The 17,722-nt window shown below is 43.2% G+C and overlaps 1 protein-coding gene across 1 annotated transcript in view; it reads right to left on the bottom strand.

Annotated features, from left to right (window-relative positions):
* Positions 1–4,570: 4,570 nt before the first annotated feature.
* Mylk3 (myosin light chain kinase 3) overlaps positions 4,571–17,722 on the bottom strand; it is a 34,580-nt gene continuing 21,428 nt past the window's right edge. Inside the window, exons 9-13 of the mRNA XM_042667380.1 lie at positions 16,616–16,686; positions 12,020–12,148; positions 9,406–9,558; positions 5,677–5,809; positions 4,571–4,741 (exon numbers count right to left, since the gene is read on the bottom strand). Of these exons, the coding sequence (XP_042523314.1) occupies positions 4,682–4,741; positions 5,677–5,809; positions 9,406–9,558; positions 12,020–12,148; positions 16,616–16,686 (546 nt within the window). The 3' untranslated portion in view covers positions 4,571–4,681. The remainder of the gene's footprint in view (positions 4,742–5,676; positions 5,810–9,405; positions 9,559–12,019; positions 12,149–16,615; positions 16,687–17,722) is intronic.

Genomic DNA, 17,722 nt, shown 5'->3' with positions numbered 1-17,722 from the left:
TAAAACATAAACACAAAATGGCAGAAAAATGTAAAAATAAAAACAAAAAACCTCAGAACCTTTCCAGAAAGATATCTGACAGAGATGAACCATTTACCAAATTACTGTTCCATCTAATTGAAGGCAGTGTCCAGCAGCCATGTATGAAGTGCCTACCTTAACTAAATACCTAAGAGCAGCCTAAAGGTATTTGTCCTTGGAATTTTAGCTCTCCGGTGCTCTGGAAGAAGGCTGCAGAAGAAGCCAACCTCCTAACTCCTGCCTCCACCTCCAAACCCAGCTTCTCTGCAAAAGGAAAAAAAAAGTTTGAGGAAAATCCTGAAAGGCTGCAAAACTTCTGTGTATCTCATTAAAACAAAACAAAACAAAAAACTAAAGTCACTTCAGGAACCAAACTGTTGGCTAGAGGAGAATTGGGAAGGAAACAAAAAGCACCGGAGAAATGAGAAAATTAAGGAGATTGTTTACCTTTAATTGAAGTGGACCTGGACATGGGGCCCAAGCTGGTGTGATTCATTTTGAGCTTTGCCTTTGTTTTAGGGATTTTAGACTTGATGGTCCTAGTTTCTGGAATGGAAAAAAAAAAATGCATCTTCTCTCCCTCCCCTTAACAACCTAATCCACTCTTGATTGTTGAGTTAAAGACTGATCCATAAAACAGATGCTTATGGTAAACTCCACCTTTTGCCCACCAAAAGGTAGACCTCGCCTTACTCACTAAATTTGTGTGCCATTTTCTTTTTTTTTGGGGGGGGGGGGGTCTGGTGGTGGGCCTGAACTCTGTGCCTGGGCACTGTCCCTCAGCTCTTCAGCTCAAGGCTGCACTCTACCACTTGAGCCACAGCGCCACTTCCGGTTTTATTCTTTTTGCTTATGTGGTGCTGAGGAATCAAACCCAGGGCCTCACCCATGCAAGGCAAGCGCTCTACCACTGAGCCACCTTCCCAGGCCCTTGTATGTCGTTTTAAACCAAGGTGATAGCTGGTTTAAACAGCCATTACAAACTCACTGTGTGTGGTCTGGTATGACTGTACAATCCTTTGTGTGTGTTACAATCCCATTGGTCACCTACGCATGACCAGGCTTGACCTCATTGATTTTGCCTTTAAAAACCCGCTAGATGAAGGGCCGGGACTCTCAATCCGCTGTGTAGGTGACGTTGTGAGTCCAGGCTTGACCTTGCAATAAACGACTCAACTGTGCTTGCATGGGAATTGGCTCCTTGGTGGTCTTTGAGGATGCTTATCTGGCACAGACCTTTAATCACTTTATAAGTTGATAAATTGTCTACGCAGAAGTATGCAAATGTGCTAATTACAAATTGGAGAGCAGTGTGTTTTCAGTGAATGGAGAACTCAGCTGCCCTAATGCAGGTGGCAGCCATAAATGAACACACAGGTGCAAGTGACTGTTGAAAGAATGACAAATACAGGGAAGAAGATGGCCGCAAAACAGTAGAGAATCACCCTGGCTCTCTCTAACCAGAGATTTGGAGTCCTAACATACACCTCTCCCCAAGAGATTTACAACAACAAATATATTCACAAGGAGAGAATCACAGGAACTGAAGGAAAACAAAAGCACCGAACCCCTATCTTGTACACAGGACAGAAAATTTCAAAGAGCCCTCCCCCAGACCCCATCCCAGCGCGGCTGCAGCGTGGGACTCCAGAACCGATCAGATAGAGATGCAGAAAACTCCCACAGCGCCAGACCAGACAGCGCAGAAACTCACAGAGACTAGCAGAGAGCCATTGTGACACCCAGACCCAGAATAGTTCCAGCTCCCCGGCTGCCCTGGTCTCAGGGATCCAAGCAGCACCTCGGGTCAGCCCACAACCAACTCCAGGATCAGAGAGAGCACCCTGCGGAGGACTCTTCCACATGGGAGACAAGCGCTGGTGCTGACCCACAAAGCTTGGCCCAATCCCCTCCCTCTGAGCGACCAAAAGTAAGTTCGGCAGTAACGAAACCATAAAGAAAATATCTGTCATACGTTTACTGGAGGATAAATGTTAGAGCCTGCTCCAAGACAACGTAACAGTATCAGCACAGTCCACGGGGTCAGACCGTCCTGATCAGTCACCCCAACCCTGCGGGAAGCAATTTAGAACAGGGAAATGAATCAGCATTCCTGTAGTTAGCCCTACTAACCCGCTTACCCCTACCAATGACATGTTTGCTACATATGCTTTAACCTATCCTGTAGCCGCTAAGTTGGAAAGCCCCTGCCCTCACTAGAAATGATCATGCCCCAACCACCCGCGAATCTCAACCAATCACATAACCCCACACAACCAATGCTGTAATGACCCTCCCTCTGCTTCACGGTTCCCTCCCTATAAAAACCCTGCTGGACGCCGTGGTCGGGCTTACAATTTCCAACCTGCTGAGCCAGGAAGTTTGAGTTCCCCTGGAGTTTTAATGGACGACTCTCGCGCATTTACATCAGGCATGCTTCCCTGGTGGTCTTTGTGTGTGTGTGTGTGTGTGCGCGCGGGGCGGGGGCCGCGTCTACAGCCTAGTACTTCATCTCCTGCCCAAGAAGGGACACCACGCTTGAAGAGGACAGAGACCAGAGCCCTTCCTCACTTCCCCTCACCCCACCTGCTGACTTCCAGCAGGAGGCCACCGGGACCCATACCCACACCGGGACCCAGCATCCTTCACAGCCCTGGCTATCTGCACGGAAACGGGCTGGCTTGAAACCAACACAGAAGAGATTTCAAGGACCCAATGGGAGCCCACCCCTTCCAAAGCCTCACATCCACCCGACCACGTCCAGCAGACAGATCCAATGGAGCCCATCCTGGAGGCCCAAATCTAATCTTCCCAGCTCCCCCTTCCCCCCAGACTGGAATGAGATCTACAAACACGATAGGACACAAATTCTAGATACTCACATGCAGTGAAACTAAAGGAGGATAGCGTCAGGCCGCTGGAAGGCAGAGGCAGCCGAGAAGCCACTTCCTATCCACCACCCGTCCCAATCGTTCTTCGGGGACACAAGCCTGAAACCGCTCAAACTTGCAAAACAAGGTACGTGCTAAAAGTTCCTGCTGACCCCGGCCATATAACCCTGCTACAACCAGACTCTGCAACCTCTCTCATCCCGACTAGGGAGTTCGCCTGGGAGCATACCGCAATAAACTTTTATTCACCTTTACTTCCTCAGCGCGTTCTTTCCTCACCTAAAACCTTACAGATAGTCTTAGGAGAAAATCACAACGGTGTAATACTCAAGTTCCTCTTCATATGTATATAAAATATGATACATACTGAAATGAACTCCAAAGATATGGAAACAAAGGATTTTTTTTCTTAAATTATCTTTTCTTTTTCTGATGACTGTGTATTCTTACCTTATATACAGTGTATTCACATGCACACCTGTGCCAAGGTGAAGGAAGGGCACAGAATTAGAGGAAAAAGGGTGAAAAAGTGCAGCAATGGAATTTACTGGACATTGATGAAAGTGAACTATGCAATTCCTGGGTGGAGATGGGAGAGAGGGAATAGGAGAAAATGAGGGAACAGATGACACTATGCAAAAGGAAATGTACTTACTATCTGATGTATGTAAAGGTAACTTCACTGTGTATCTCCTCTAAAACAACAATAAATCAGAAAAAAAAGAATGACAAATACAGCAGGAAAGCAGCTTTCCTTTATTGCTTTGTAATGTGTCCTCACAGTCATTTTTCCTCTCTGACAGCTGGACACCATTATTCTCCTGTCTTCCACATATCATTTCCAGACTTTCACAGCCAGAAACTGATAAATCAAGACTAGAAATTCATAAGCAAATAAGGGGTAGGGGCAGGACAGGGTAGGATTAGGAGAGAAGATAAAGGGTTACAAAACACATTTACAATGCTCAGACCTTAACCATGACAGATGACTTATTTCAAAATTTCAAACAATACTCAAGAACGCATATTGGTGCTTTTTTGTTTGCTTGCTTTTTTTGGGGGGGAGGGAGAGGTTGTGGGGCTTGAACTTTGGGCCTGGGCACTGTCCCTCAGCAATTCAGCTCAACCACTTGAGCCACAGTGCCACTTCTAGTTTTCTGGTGGTTTATTGGAGATTAGAGTCTCACAGACTTTCCTGCATGGGCTGGCTTTGAACTCTGATCCTCAGATCTCAGCCTCCTGAGTAGCTAGGATTACAGGCCTGGCTTCTGATGGAGATTTTTAAAGGGAACATAGTTAAAACTACTTTGAGAATCACTGTCCTAAATCCCTGTAGCTAGACACTAGAGCAGGGTGGGAAAAGATTTGTTCAACCTTAGGCAAATCAAAATGCTAGAAATTCTTTACTAATACTGAGTAAATGACCTAGTGAAATATTATACTGAATTCTTTAATCAAGAAAGCTTAGAATTTGAGTTTGACATTTGCAAAAAGAACCTTTCCTAATGACCTTAACTATGACTACAGTTATTACCAAACAGAGATATTTGAAAAGTAAACATAGCTTTTCAAACTTAGTGATCTTTCAAGAGTTCTTTTATAGCCACTTTTCATCTATAACAAAAGCAACATAACTGTAAGAAGGGAGATTATTGTTTTGTTTAGGAGTCAAGCATAATAAAGGGCCAGGTTATTTAAATTTGTGAGTCATCTCTTCACATTACCACTGGCCTCAATAATTTCTGTCACTGGAGTTGCAGAGTAGAAGATTAAGAACAAGCTGGATATTTCTTTAACCTGTTGGCAGCAGTCACCACGTAGAAATGTTTCTTGAGATAAGAAGACAAGATAAAAAAAAAGAAAAGGCATATTTTAGACCAAGTACTTTAAAAGAAACAGATGCTTTGAATGGCTATCCACTGAGTTTGTTTAAAATTGATAAAGTGAATAACAAGTATCTGAAATAATTATAGTACAATACTCACATAACCTGAAAGGAAATGTTTGGAATAAGTGTGAGTTAAGATAATAAGTGACCTTGCTCTTCTCACATGAAAAAATAAGCAACCCAGAATAGTGTTTTTCAAATTATGATTCACAACCTACAAAAGGGTCATGAAATCATATGAACATTGTTTTGGGGTTTTTTTTTTTGGTAAAATGAAATTAAATGGGATAAGCAATAGAATACATCGCACTCTGTTAGAATAAAAGTGAAAATTTTGCCCTGTGTATGTCTATAGATGTATATGTGTACTTGTATTCTGACTCCTTGGGAAAGGGTTTTTTGTTTTTGTTTTGAGACACAAAGGAATGGCCCACCTTCCTGGCCCTATTGTTTTGCTTTTTAGTGAACATCCAAGTCAGTACTAAAATGTTGGAAAGCTATTTTCCCAAATGACAATGCCTATTAAGATAGGCTCTATGGCCAAAGTTCAAAGAATTTTGTTATAAGCAAACTTATAAAGCTTTTAAAGCTTAGTGAATCTTTCCCATTTCCAGTGTCTGAAATGAAGAAAAATCAAACTCAGGGACCCTGCCACCATCACTACGACCATATGCTCAATTGCATTCTGTCACCAAGTGCCCAGAGGACTTGGAACTAAACAGCACTTTTGTGACAGTGTGTGGCATCTTGTGATCAAGCTGACAGCTTTTGACTTGGGAAAGACTTTTTCCCCTAAATAATCTTTGTAGTTAGTGACAAAAGTGTAAATAAAACCTTAGCTTCAATTCTGTGTTTGCTGAAAGAAAACCAAAATACCTTCCATTTTCTCTGGGCCATGTATTTCTGCAACAATAGTTGGGATTTGAGACAAACTTTGAATTTTGAGGCTTTGGCAGGCAAGTTATTCAACCATTCATGTTTCAGGCACTGTGTGGCACTCATTCTGCAGCTGTGAATGAAATCAAACAGCAGTTGAAAGTTTTAGTTGTATTTGCTTTTTCTAGCTATCCAGCATCATTCCACTGGGTAGGAAGCCTGAGTCAGTGGAACAGGTTGATCATTAAGATTCATGCTGCACAACAAGAAGAACTTGCCTAAGATATTCTCCATCCTATACTGAGGCAGAGCAGTAGAAATTCCAGCTATCTCTGAGGATTTGTGTGTGTGTGCGCGCGCGTGCTTGCGTGCACACGCTAGCACTAGGGGTTGAACTCAGGGCCAGAGAGTCCCATAGCATTTGTTCTTCAGTTCAAGGCTAGTGCTCTACCACTTGAGCCATGGTGCCACTTCTGGTTTTCAGGTGGTTAATTGAGATAAGAATCTCTTGGAGGGGGCTGGAAAGGTGGCTCAGTGGTAGAGTGCTTGCCTTGCATGCATAAGGCCCTGGGTTCAATTCCTCAGCACCACATAAACAGAAAAAGCTGGAAGTGCCACTGTAGCTCAAGTGGTAGAGCGCTAGCCTTGAGCTGAAGAACTGAGGGACAGCACCCAGGTCCAGAGTTCAGGCTCCATGACCAATAAACAACAACAACTACTACTACTAATAATAATAAATAAAGTTCAAAAGTAAATAAATAAATAAGAATCTCTTGGACTTTCCTGCCCTGGCTGGCTTTGAACCATGATCCTCAGATCTCAGCCTCCTGAGCAGCTAGGATTACAGGCATGAGCCACCAGTGTCCACCTTATTTTTTATTTGTCAGTTACAAAGCTTGAACTCTGGGCCTGACTCCTATCCCTCAGCTCTTCAGCTCAAGGCTAGCACTCTACCACTTGAGCCACGGTGCCACTTCTGGTTTTCTGGTGGTTAATTAGAGATAAGAGTTTCATGGCCTTTCCTGCCCAGGCTGGCTTTGATCTGAAATCCTCAGATCTCAGCCTCCTGAGTAGCTAGGATTACAGGCATGATCCACTGGCACCCGGCTTATTTTTTTTATTGTCAGTAGTAGGGCTTGAATGCAGGGCCAGGGAGTCCCTTAGCTTTTTAAAAAAATTTTATTTAAGTTTTTAATAATTTTTGTTGGTAGTGGGGTTTGAACTCAGGGCCTAGACATTATCTTGAGCTCTTTTGCTCAAAGCTAGTGTTCTACCACTTTTCTGGTGGTTACTTGGAAATAAGAATCTCATGGAGTTTCCTTCCCAGGTTGGCTCTGAACCATGATCCTCAGATCTCAGCCTCTGAGAATTTAGGATTTCAGGTATGAGCCATCAGCACCCAGATTTGCTTGACTGTTTTACTCTAAGTTGGTGCTCTACATATGAACCACACTTCCACTTCTGCCTTTTTGCTGGTTAATTGGAGAGAAGAGTCTCTTGGATTTGTCTGTCCTAGCTGGCTTCAAACTGTGATCCTCAGGTGTCTGCCTCCTGAGTAGAATTAAAACTGTGAGACATCAATACACCTCTTAAGATTGTGCTTAAGAAGCAAAATATGCCAGGTGCTGGTGGCTCATGCCTGTAATCCTAGCTACTCAGGAGGCTGAGATCTAAGGATCACAATTCAAAGCCAGTCCAGGCAGGAAAGTCTTGAGACTCTTATCTCCAGTAAGCCACTCATAAACTGGAAATGGCACTGTGGCTCAAGTGGTAGAGTGCTAGCCTTGAGCAGAACTGCTGAGGGACAGCGTTCAGGCCCAGAGTTCAAGCCCCACAACCTTCCAAAAAAAAGAAAAGAAGTAAAAGGTAAGGGTAGAAATGGGAGGGGGGAAATAGGGAAGAACAATGGAAGGGGATTGTACTCATAACCTGACATGGAATTGTAACCTCCTTGTACAACTACTTTACTAATAATAATAATTTGAGAGGGTAAGGGAGACATAGAAATGGAGGAACAATGGGTAAACAAATGTCAGCTGTGGTACTCCCTAGACATTATATTAAAAATCAACTATACAACTTGTGGGTTGGAATGGGAGGGAGTGAGGGAAGGGGTGACAATGTTAAAAAAAAAAGTATTCATTATCTGACTTAACTGTAACCCCTATATATAACCTTTATAATAAAAATTAAAAAATTTTAAATAATTTTTTTGGGGGGTCGGTCGTGGGGCCTGAACTCTGGTCCTGGGCACTGTCCCTCAGCTCTTCAGCTCAAGGCTAGTGCTCTACCACTTGAGCCACAGCGCCACTTCTGGCTTTTCTTTTTGCTTATGTGGTGCTGAAGAATTGAACCCAGGGCCTCAAGTATGCAAGGCAAGTGCTCTACCACTGAGCCACCTTCTCAGCCCCAAGAAGTTAATTTCTTAAACCAACACTGGTGGCTGTTGCCTGTAATCTCAACTATGCAGGAGGCTGATATCTGAGGACCACAGTTTGAAGCTAGCCTGGACAGGAAAGTCTGTGAAACTCTTATTTCCAATTAGCCACCAGAAGGCTAGAAGTAGAACTGTGGCTCAAGTTGTACAGAGTTAACTTTCAGCAAAAAAAACTCAGGGATAGCACCCATGCACTGAATTCAAGATCCAGAACTGGCACCAAAAAAAGAAGAAAGTGGGCTGGGAATGTGGCTTAGTGGTAGAGTGCTTGCCTAGCATACATGAAGCCCTGGGTTTGATTACTCAGTACCAAATAAAGGCCTGGAGTTCAAGCCACAGGACTGGCAAGAAAAGAAGGAGGAAGAAATGTACTCACTATCTTGCCCATGTAATTATAACCCCTCTGTATGGTATTTTCACAATAATAATAATAATAAAGAACAAGAACAAGAAGAAGAGAGAGAGAGGGAAAGAAAAAGAAAGATAGAAAGAAAGAGAAAGAAAGAAGGGAGGAAGGGAAAGAGGGAGGGGGAGAAGGAAGAAAAGCCAGGCACTGATGGCTCACACCTATAATCCTAGCTACTCAGGAGGATGAGATCTGAGGATGGTAGTTCAAAGCCAGCCTGGGCAGGAAAGTCCATCTTATCTCCAATTAACCACCAGAAAATGGGAAGTGGCACTGTGGCTCAAGTGGTAGAGTGGTCACCTTGAGCTGAAGAGCTGAGGGACAGTGACCAGGCCCAGAGTTCAAGCCCCACGACCAACAAAAACAAGAAGGAAGAAGGAGCAGGAAGGAGGAGGGAAGAAGAGGAAGGAGAAGGAAAGAGGAGGGGTGAGGAGGAGTGGGGGAGGAAGAAAGCTCAGAGCTTTATTCTGGATGATTAATACCTTTGGTTATTTAAAGTTTTATTTAAAGTTACTATTTCACCTGGGTATCAAACACCTGAAGGGCTCAATCCATGATTTAGGAGATGCTTGAAGCAGTCCTTGTCAAAAGAAATGCAATGACATCTGTATAGCTTTACTTTTTATCAAGTGTGTCTAATAAGTAATACCTTGGAAATAGGGTCCATCTATAAATATGGTGATTTTTAAAATTCTGACTGGACTTTGTTTCTAGTTGTTTTTGAATTGATTACCTTTGTTCCTTTCTCTGACCCTTTCTTGTTCCAAACAAGTTTCAGGATAAGAAATACTGAACAAATGAAAAATCTTTAGTTTCAACAGGCCAGCCGAATATCCAGGTCAAGATCTCATTAGAACAACTCATGAGTGATCAACAATAAAGGTACCTTTTCTCCTTGACAAGCAACCTGGAAACAAAGTCCTTGGCTTCCTCTGACAGCCCTTCAAAGGTGCCAGCATCAAAATCCCAGCTGCAGTTCACAATGAAATTCATGGTCTCTGTGTCTGTTTCCCCTAGAAATGGGGACAAACCACTGAGCCTACAGAGAAGAGGAAAGATCATCAATATCTCAAAGCCATTTTAGCCAATATTCTTCCATAGAACAGAGAGGAAACATAAGTCCCAGGCCTATCTAACCAGAACTGTGATGAAGAAGAGAAGCAGTTGGACCCAACAAATATATCCAGTAATCAAATTCTTATTTGTTTATGATTCAATTTTAAAATATTTTTATTGGTTATTTCAGAGACAACTAGATTCAATTAGTCACCAAAGAGAAATTGGTTCTATTGGTTGGCCATAAGGTTGAAGCTTCCCCAATCTGGGATAGTACAGATAGGGTAGCCATTATACAATAAAAATAAGACAAGAAGTAAAACATTATGGTGGCTTCTAAGAACCTAGTCAAGGGAAGTTCAAAGTCAGAGAGAAAGGAGAAAAACAGGGCTAGGTGCTAGTGGTTATCTTAGCTACTCAAGAGGCTGAGATCTGAGGACTGAAGCCAGCCAGGGAGACAAAAAGGCCTTTAGACTCTTATGTCCAATTAACCACCACCACCACCTCCAACAACAACAAAGTAAAGGTGTGGCTCAACTGGTAGAGCATCAGCCTTGAACAAAAAAGGCAAGCAGGAGTATAAGGCCCTGAGTTCAATTCCCAATACTAACACGTGTGTGTCTGCATGCATGCATGCATGCATGTGTGTGTGCACATGCACGCGCGTGCACATACACATATACGTACAGAAAAAAACAGGAAAGCTAGGATAAGAAGTGATAGGCAGGGCTAGAAATGTGGCTTAGTGATACAGTGCTTGCTTAGCATGCAGGAAGCCCTGGGTTCCATTCCTCAGTACCATATAAACAGAAAAATCCAGAAGAGGAAATTTGGCTTAGGTGGTAGAACGCTAGACTTGAGCAATAGAAACTCAAGGATAGTACCAGGCTCTGAGATCAAAGCCCAGGACTTGCAAAAACAAAAACAAACAAGGGAGGTGCTTGTGGCTCACACCTAACTACTCAGGGAGCTGAGCTCTGAGGATCACGGTTCAAAGCCAGCTCGGGTAGGAAAGGCCAAGAGACTCTTATCTCCAATTAACCACCAGAAAACCAGAAGTAGTGCTTCTGTGGCTCAAGTGGTAGAGTGCTCGCCATAAGCTGAAGAGCTCAGGGAAGCACCCAGGCCCAGAGTTCAAACCCCACAACTGACAAAAACAAAAACAAACAAAAAAGAAGTGACAGGTTGCACTGTATAGAGATGCCTGGCTCACCCATCCCCTTACTGTAACCCTTTGGTTAACTCTATACACTCTATACACTTGTATCCAACTACCTGAATTTCTTTGCCAGATAGCTTTCTCTATGATTAAAATTTGCTTTACCCACCCAAAGTACCTGGAAACTAATTTCATTTCTGCAACACACACTCCTGGGATAAGCACATAAAATTTAGTTAATAAGAGTGGGAGTCAGGTATCAGTGGCTCAAGCCCATAATCCTAGCTACTTAAGAGGCTGATATCTGAGGGTTACGGTTTATTTTTGTTTTTGTTTTTTTTGGGTCCGGTTGTGGGGCCTGACCTCTGGGCCTGGGTGCTGTCCCTCAGCTCTTCAGCTCAAGGCTAGTGCTCTACCACTTGAGGCACAGCGCCACCTCCGGCTTTTTTCTTTTTTGTTATGTGGTACTGAGGAATGGAACCCAGGGCCTCAGGCATGCAAGGCAAGCACTCTACCACTGAGCCACCTTCCCAGCCCCTGAGGGTTACGGTTTAAAGCCAGCCCAGGCAGGAAATTCCAAGAGATTCCTATCTCCATTAAACTACAAAAAAAGCGCCAGAAGTGGAGCTGTGACTCAAGTGGTACAACACTAGCTTGAATACAAAAAGCTCAGGCACAGCACCTAGGCCCAGAGTTCAAGCCCCAGGACCAGCAAAGACAAAAGAAGAAAAGAAAAAAAAAAAAAAAGAGTGGGAATATTGAGCTCTTTTGCCCCTCATAAAAATAAGTTTGAGAGAGTATTTCACAATGGAATCCATAGTCTCCCAGTGGAAATAAACTCTAGATGTTCACAGGTGTTGCTTATTTCTGGGTCATTAATATCTGTTAATTTGAGTTATTTTATATGTGACTATCAGATTAAACTCAGTGGCTCAGCCTGTGACTTAGCTATGGCTCCTGAAACTTAAAAAAAGCTTCACTATGAAATGAAATATTCAGACCTTTACTTTGAGGAATAGTATCATATAACTCAACATTTTTTTCAACAACAGCCTTAATTGGAAGTGGTAGTTTAGAAGTAAGATCCCTTTGTACATGTGATAGGTAGATGGCTCAGTAACATACCCATCGCTGAAAGCCTTTCTTTCCTTCACATCTCTCTACACTGCTCTTCTACTAGTGTTCCTGGGGAAATAAATATATTCAAGTTTTTGCTGCTTCTAAGGCTGCCAGAGTAAGATAGAGAGCCCCAGCCCACCTCAGTGCCAGGCCCCTGGGGACTCACAGCATATAGGTGATGACGCCCACACTCCACATGTCTGTGGGGAATGAGACAAACTCATAGTTGACGACTTCTGGGGCCAGGAACTCAGGAGTGCCAAAGTTCACCTTCAGCTTTTCCCGGGGCTTGTACCTGGGGAGGAGGGAATGGAGAAGACCATAGAAGCAAGACCTGAACTAGATGGAGATGTGGGGAAACAGGCAACAGTGGCTCATCCCTGTAATCCTAGTTACTCAGGAGGCTGAGATCTGAGGATTGCAGTTTAAAGCTAGCTCAGGCAGAAAAGTCTGTGACACTTTTATCTCCATTAAACCACCAGAAAACTAGAAGCAGTGCTGTGGCTTAAGTGGTAGAGCACTAGCCTTGAGCTGAAGAGCTGAGGGACAGCACCCAGGCCTAGAGTTCAAGCCCCATGACTGCCAAAAACAATAACAACAACAACAACAAACAACATAAAGGACAGTGCCTAGGTCCTGAGTTCAAGACCCAGAACAGGCACACACAAAAAATCTGGAGGAAACTGGGAGGAGCCAAGAAAGGGGTGACATTGTCCAGAAAAATAATTGTACTCATTACCTGACTTACAAAATGGTAACCTCTCTATGCAACAACTTAATAGTAACAATAATAACAATAGAAACAGTAATAACTCAAGAGGCTGAGATCTGAGGATCCTGGTTCAAAGCTAGCCTGGGCAGGAAAGGTTGTGAGACTCCCTAGGAAAGGTCGTGAGACTCTTATCTCCAACAAACTACTCAGAAAAAGCTGTGGCTCAAGTGGTAGAGCACTAGCCTTGAGCAAAAGAAGCTCAAGGACAGAGCCCAAGCTCTGAGTTCAAGCCCCAGGACCAGCAAAAAAATAAAAAATAAATCTGGATATGGAACTAAGGCCTAGTGGGAGGGCAGAGTCCCCCACCTTTCCTGTTAGACATGCCTAGGTCTCATATCCACTGGGGAATAATCAAACCTGTAAGCCCCAAACTTCAGGCTTTCCTAGCTAGATCAGAAAACTACAGTTCTCCATACATGCCTGACTGAAGAGGCAGCACACTAATATCTCTCTTTTATGTGTGTGTGTGTGTGTGTGTGTGTGTATGTATGTTTGTGTGTGTGCACACACACATGGTTCTGGAACCTAAACTCAGGGTCTCACATTCTTCCTTAACTTTTTCTGGCCTGATACTCTACTGCTTGAACCACACCTCCACTTCCACCTTTTTGCTAGTTAATTGGAAATTAGAATCTCATAGACTTTTCTGCCTGTGCTAGCTTTACAGCGGGATCCTTAGATCTCAATTTCTTGAGTAGCTAGGATTATACATATGTGTTACTAATGTCCTGCTTTTTTTCTTTTAATAGGTTTTATTGTTCTTTTGGGGGGGAGGTGGGACAGTATAAAATTTGAATTCAAGGTCTCTTGTTTCCTAAGCAGGTGCTCTACTGCTGAACACACCCCCAGCTTACCAATACATCTTATTTGCTACATACCCACATGAAAAAATATAAACAAATGGAGTAGAAGATATTGGGCAGCCACTGCTCTGTTGCATGTACAATGTGGCTAGAGGAATAACAAAGCCAGCAAAAGAGGAAAAGATGCTCATCATCACTGATCATTAGGGAACTACATTCAAAATCTATACTGTGCCCAATGCCAGTACTTCACATCAGTCCTAGCTATCAAAGGCTAAATTCCAGAGGATCAAGGTTCAAGGCTAGCCCAAGGAGAAAAATTGGCTAGACTCCATCTCCAAATTAACTAGCAAAAAGCCAGGTTAGAGGTATGGTTCAATAGTTAGAGTGCCATCCTGAGCAAGCCTGAGGCCCTGAGTTCAAACTGCAGTGCCTCTGAAAACAAAAAAACCAAACCCACAATGTGTTTTTGTCTTTTAGCTTTTTTTTTTTTGATCGGGTGAGGAGCGTGGGGCTTGAAATCTGGGCCTGTGTGCTGTTCCTGAGCTCTTCAGCTCAAGGTGAGCACTCTTCCACTTGACCCACAGTGCCACTTCTGGTTTTCTGGTGGTTCATTGGCAATAAGAGTCTCACAGACTTTCCTGCCTGGGCTGGCTTTGAATGGCAATCCTCAGATCTCAGCCTCCTGAGTAGCTAGGAGTATATGCATGAGCAACCAGTGCCCAGCTTGGATTATTTTTTGTGTCACTACTGGGACTTGCACTCAGAGTTAGGGTGTATTCATGAGTTTTTTGCTCAAGGCCAGTGTTATACTCCTTGAGTTACAGCTCCACCTCTGGGTTTTTTGGTAGTTAATTGAAGATAAGAGTCTTATGACTTTCAAGCATGATCCTCAGACGTCAGCCTCCTGAATAGATGGGATTACAGGAGTAAACCACCAGTACTTAGCAGTAATTGCTTTTTTTTTTTTTTGCCAGTCCTGGGGCTTGATCTTGGGGCCTGGGAACTGTCCTTTAGCTTTTCTGCTCAAGGCTAGTATTCCACACATGAGCCACAATTCCACTTCTGGCTCTTTGATGGTAATTGGAGTCTCACAGATTTCTCTTACCCAGGCTTTCTTTGACTTGTGCTCCTCATATCTCAGCCTTCTGAGTAGCTAGGACTATAGGCATGAGCCACAAACACTCAGCCCCAGATTATTTTTTTGCCCTGAATTCCTAGTATATCACTGTAAGGACTCATATGACAATTGGTCACCTGGCTTTGTGAATATAATGCACACTCCAGTATATACATTCTCAGTGAAGACAACACTGTCCCAAGGAGGAGGGAAAAATAACTTAGCTATTATGATGGTTTATAGCTCTTCAAAGGACAATGATAAGCCGGGCGCTGGTGGCTCACGCCTGTAATCCTAGCTACTGAGGAGGCTCAGATCTGAGGATCGCGGTTCAAAGCCAGCCCGGGCAGGAAAGACCGTGAGACTCCTATCTCCAATAAACCACTAGAAAACCGGAAGTGGCGCTGTAGCTCAAGTGATAGAGCGCTCGCCTTGAGCTGAAGAGCTGAGGGACAGCGCCCAGGCCCAGAGTTCAAGCCCCACGACCGACAAAAAAAAAAAAGAAAAGGACAATGATACATGTGCACAGACATCTGTGGCATTAAATTTCATGAAATGGGGTGACCAAGAGGCTAGGAAAAAAAGCCAAAAATGGTGCCCAATGTGGGGACAGGTAGCAATGGTGCAAACACTGCAAAACACTGCTCAGGTATGTAAGACATGCAAGTGTATAGGATTAATTTCGATTTTAATAGACACTATCTGAAGAAAACATGAAATAAGTTTTTTTTATATTGTGGATTGAATGTGGTTTTTAACTATTTGGGCTGGGAGAAAACTGAGGCCACTGTGTATAGGAATGCCCACACTGTGTGTCAGGGATGATACAAACTTCCTTTTGCTGTATGCCAACAGCATGTGGGGCAGTGAAATTGCAGCCCTTATTCTGCTAACAGGAACACTTGCCACTTCAACCAGGGGAGAAATTATTCAGGAGTGGCCACTGTGGTTTGGGATGGTATGGGGAAGTAGGAAACCAGGAGCGAGGCTCATGCCAGCAGCTCTGCCTCTATGGGGCAAAGCTGTACTATCTCCAACTTGTGCACGAAGTGGAGAACATCCTATGGCTTATAACAATGACTACTTCTTTGGGGGAAACAGACATTAAATGACAAAAAAAAGTGTGTGGCAACTCACACCTGTAACCCCAGAATTTGAAAGGCTGAATGATCTCAAGTTCCAAGCCAGCTCAACTACATATAGAGAACATGCAAAAAAGAAAAGAAAAAAAAAAAACTTTAGGAAGAATTGAGGACTCAGCTACAATATGAAGACCTATCCAGAAAATGTGTGGTTTCCAGATAAAAAAGTCATTCTTGGAGGGAACAAAGTTCTAGAGAAAGCCACAAGTATGGTACAATTGTGAACCAATTTCAGTTAATATCTTTATAGCTGGAAGCATGAATTGTGGATACATGAAGGTTTGGAGGACAGGAAGCACCTTCCTAATGCCAAGAAACCTGCAACATCCATTGTTGAGAACCAAGTGTGTCTGGAATGGCAAGAGCCCTGCAGAAGCTTAGGATTTATCACACAAATGACTGAACAGGACTGTGCAGAAAAAAACAGCTGCATTAAGTTTTAAGTCTTTTGAATCATTTTAAAATTTAGACAGGCATGAGTTTTGTACACCTGTAATCCCAACACTCAGGAGGTGGGAGCAGAATGATCTATAGTTCAAAGACAGGTTGGACAAGTCAGAAAGACCCTGTATATACATATACATATACACATACATATATATACATACACACATATAATATATATATATATATATATACATATAATATATATATATATATATATAGAGAGAGAGAGAGAGAGAGCTGCCCAGCACCACATCCTGAGTCCTCTTTAACCATCCCTTCCACTTTTCAGCTGGCTCAAAGAACCATTAATTCCACAAAGCCACCTCCTGGGTGGGCACAAGGCTTATCTGGAAGTCAAAAGCCATAAGCCTCCAAATGTCTTCATCCATTCCCAACTCAAGAATTCACCAGGTAACTAGCTCTGTTGAGCTAGAGTCTTTTTCAGTTTTGTCAAAATATCAGAATAAATCTCCCTTACCTTCTGGCCAGACCAAAGTCAATGATCTTAATTTGGTGGCCAGTCTGATTGACACACAGAATGTTCTCTGGCTAGAAAAGAAAAAGAAGTTTGGTTAGCCAGGTTTAAGAACTTAAAAGGGCCGGGTGCCGGTGGCTCACACCTGTAATCCTAGCTACTCAGGAGGCTGAGATCTGAGGATCTTAGTTCAAAGCCAGCCCAGGCAGGAAAGTAGTCCGTGAGTCTCTTATCTCTAATTAAACACCAGAAAACTGGAAATGGAACTGTGGCTTGATTGGTAGAGTGCTTGCCTTGAGCTGAAGAGCTGAGGGACAGCACCCAGGGCCAGAGTTCAAGCCCCATGACCAACAGAAAAAAGAACTAAGAAGGCGTGCTTCTCCCACATTTATTTGTTTATAAATCATAGTCTCCTTGCCCCCTGCTCTGGAAAAAGTAATGTAAGCTAATTAAAAAATTTAAAACAAAACATTCATTGTATAATTGTCCTGTGTGTGTGTGAGTGTGAGTGTGTGAGTGTGTGTGTGTGTGTGTGTGTGTGTATGTGTTTGTGTTGTCAAGCTGCTCATATAGACTATGCTTCATGAAGATTGTGTGGGAAGAACTTCCACTGTGTATTTTATATACTTTTATATTGTTTATATTTGCCACATAAGCATATATTTTCTTTTGGACTTTTTTTGAGGGGGAGGAGTGCCAGTCCTGGGGCTTGAACTCAGGACCTGGGCACTTTCACTGAGGCTTTTTGCTCAGGCTAGTGCTCTACCACTTGAGCCACAGCTCCACTTCCAAGTTTTAATTAGAGATAAGAGTCTCATGGACGTTCCTGCCCAGGCTGGTTTCAAACTGCAATCTTCAGATCTCAGCCTCCTGAATAGTTAGTATTACAGGCATGAACCACTGGCACTTGGCTGGCCATTTTAAAACTACTTTTAAAGAAAAGGAAGGGCATTATACCAGTTAATCTTCAAATAACCCTTTAAATTAGGGCACAATTATCCACATGTTACAGATGGGAGAGTAGAGGCTAAGAAAAGTGGCAAGATTGCCGGGCGCTGGTGGCTCACGCCTGTAATCCTAGCTACTCAGGAGGCTGAGATCTGAGGATCG

This window comes from Dipodomys spectabilis, unplaced genomic scaffold, assembly GCF_019054845.1.
Source record: "Dipodomys spectabilis isolate Male_0828 unplaced genomic scaffold, ASM1905484v1 ptg000394l, whole genome shotgun sequence".
Lineage (NCBI taxonomy): Eukaryota > Metazoa > Chordata > Mammalia > Rodentia > Heteromyidae > Dipodomys > Dipodomys spectabilis.
This window is presented reverse-complemented; position numbering and strand designations above follow the sequence as displayed.